The sequence below is a fragment of the Merops nubicus genome, unplaced genomic scaffold (genome assembly GCF_000691845.1).
Source record: "Merops nubicus isolate BGI_N331 unplaced genomic scaffold, ASM69184v1 scaffold23989, whole genome shotgun sequence".
Classification (NCBI taxonomy): domain Eukaryota; kingdom Metazoa; phylum Chordata; class Aves; order Coraciiformes; family Meropidae; genus Merops; species Merops nubicus.
This window is the reverse complement of record NW_008629309.1, coordinates 5,065-7,153: the sequence shown is the minus strand read 5'-3', so window position 1 is coordinate 7,153 and position 2,089 is coordinate 5,065. Positions and strand designations below refer to the sequence as shown.

At 47.5% G+C, this 2,089-nt stretch overlaps 1 protein-coding gene across 1 annotated transcript; it reads right to left on the bottom strand.

Annotated features, from left to right (window-relative positions):
* Positions 1-586: 586 nt before the first annotated feature.
* On the bottom strand, positions 587-1,281 carry LOC103779337 (glypican-3-like; the record flags this gene model as incomplete). Its single annotated transcript, XM_008946961.1, has 1 exon — positions 587-1,281. A coding segment is annotated over one exon (695 nt), but the record flags the coding sequence as incomplete, so codon positions are not given.
* Between the last annotated feature and the right edge of the window lie 808 nt (positions 1,282-2,089).

The following is a 2,089-nucleotide window of genomic DNA, read 5'->3' as shown; positions in this document are numbered from 1 at the left end:
CAGTCCCTTTGTCCTTGGCTTTCAAACAGAGCAGCAAGATTTTCTGACCAGAAAAGCCTCAGTTTCATGGCAGGCTTAGAAATTCACACAACGTGGTTTTGAAGGGTCAAGTCACTCCTAATAACTAAGAAATAAGCTCACCTCTGGGATTAAATGCAGCCCCAAACTGGAATGAGTTACCAAAAGAGGGAAAACCAGATGACCTTTATTAAATCAGGAAGCAGGGGATGCCACAGCACATGCCTCTATTTGGCATCTATTTGGAGGTACTTTTCAGTGATGCTAAGGGAGGCAGGAACACCTGGAAAGCAGGAACAGCCTTTCAGATCTACCCAAGGCAAGCACAGTGAATCTCTGGTTCCACAAATACTTGTTTCAAATGCTACCAAAAGTTTTTTTTAAATTGGAGAACCTGAGGACGAGGGAGGAAAGAGGCGGGGGAGGAAAGAGGCAGGGGAGGGGGGACGAGGAGCTGATAAACTGGAGCATTTGGGGTTTGTTGGCTGGAGAACACACGTAGAGGCTGTGGCACTCAACTGAGCCCTGCCGTGGCAGTGAGCCGGGGGAACTGCAGAAAACTACTCACAGTTGTCAAGAGCTTCCCTTTGCTCTTCTGCACGTAGGCAATGGCGTCCCGCACCAAGGAGAAGAGGTTCAGGAGGACGTGCTCCATGTCGTAGATGCCACGCATGCCTCTGGTCAGCCCCTCCAGAGACCCGATGTACTCCCGCCAGTGGGCGTCAATCTCCGCGACGCCCGCCAAGCAGCCCTGCACCACCAGGCCGCAGGAGCTGGCACAGGGCCTGGCCAGGAGGAGCCCTTGGCAGTGTGAGCAGTACCACAGCTTGAGCAGCGCTCGGCCACAGTCCTTGCTGAACTTCAGGTGGTCAGTAGTGTTTATCACCTCAATCCCCAGGTTGAGTGCCTGCAGAAAGACTCGCGTGGCCTGAAGCGACTTGGACACCTGTGTCATCATCATCTTCGGGTAGTTACCAAAAACTTTGAGATCTCTCCTGGCTGCTCGCAGACATTCAGTCATTTCCACGGAGGGATCGGGAAAGCCAGGATTAATCAAGTGAGAGTAAACCAAAGGGAATAAACTGTCAAAAAACTCATTTATCATGTCATTAACACTGATGTCGGACCCCAATATGTACAGGGAGACATCAGTAAAAAGTTCTCCAACAAACTTAAGGGCTCTGGGCCCCATGCTCTGGTAGTGGGTCCTAAACATGCTGTTGGTGAAATTTCTTGCATGTCGTACTACAATTTCAAAGGCTTCTGCAAAACAGAACAACAAAAAAGAGAGTTATTAAGAGAAAATGAGCTGAGAAACAGGAAGGATGGCTTTATTTGGCATTACTGCTGCCCTCGCTGGTCCCATCCTTCCCACTTGGGGTCAAACACCCGCTGGCAGCTGTGCCTGCTGCAAAACTTACCAGCATCAGTTGTTTTCAGGGGAAATGCACACATCCTTTAAACAAAAGCTACATTTCAAAACGGCAAAAAACACTAAGATCTAGTTAACATTTCAGCTTTTAAAGAAGATATTGATTCAAGAAAAGAGCTAGACTGCAATTTCTTTCTCTTCCCTCTCATATTGATTCGAAATTAACAGGAATTCTATCTCAAGACTTAATTTAAGACAGAGATAAATGTTTGACAAACTGTAGAGCGTTTAAAATCAGGAAACAGTAAATGCTGACATTCCATTATGAAAAGGAAAATATTTATAGGAGCTTTATCACAGAGTATTTTTGGACTCAATCCCCAGGACTCGCCCTGCACTAAGTGTCTTCAAAACCATTTGAAAGCCCCTGCAGTGCCAGAGCTTTCCCAAGTGCGCCAGGCTCACTTCAGCTGCAAATCCAGTGCTTCATCTGCCCTGGACACGAGCTGCTCTGTGGTCTGAAGTGATGCTAAAAGCCAGTGATGCCAGTGTCCATCTGTGGGTGCCCAGCCAGGTCCGCTCTCATACACATCAAGTTGTGCCAAACTGCCCCACAAAACTCAAGTTTTACGTGGACACCATCAATTCGCTAGGAAAAGACAAGGTGTATTTTTCACCTCTCCACCTTCAAAGACTTGA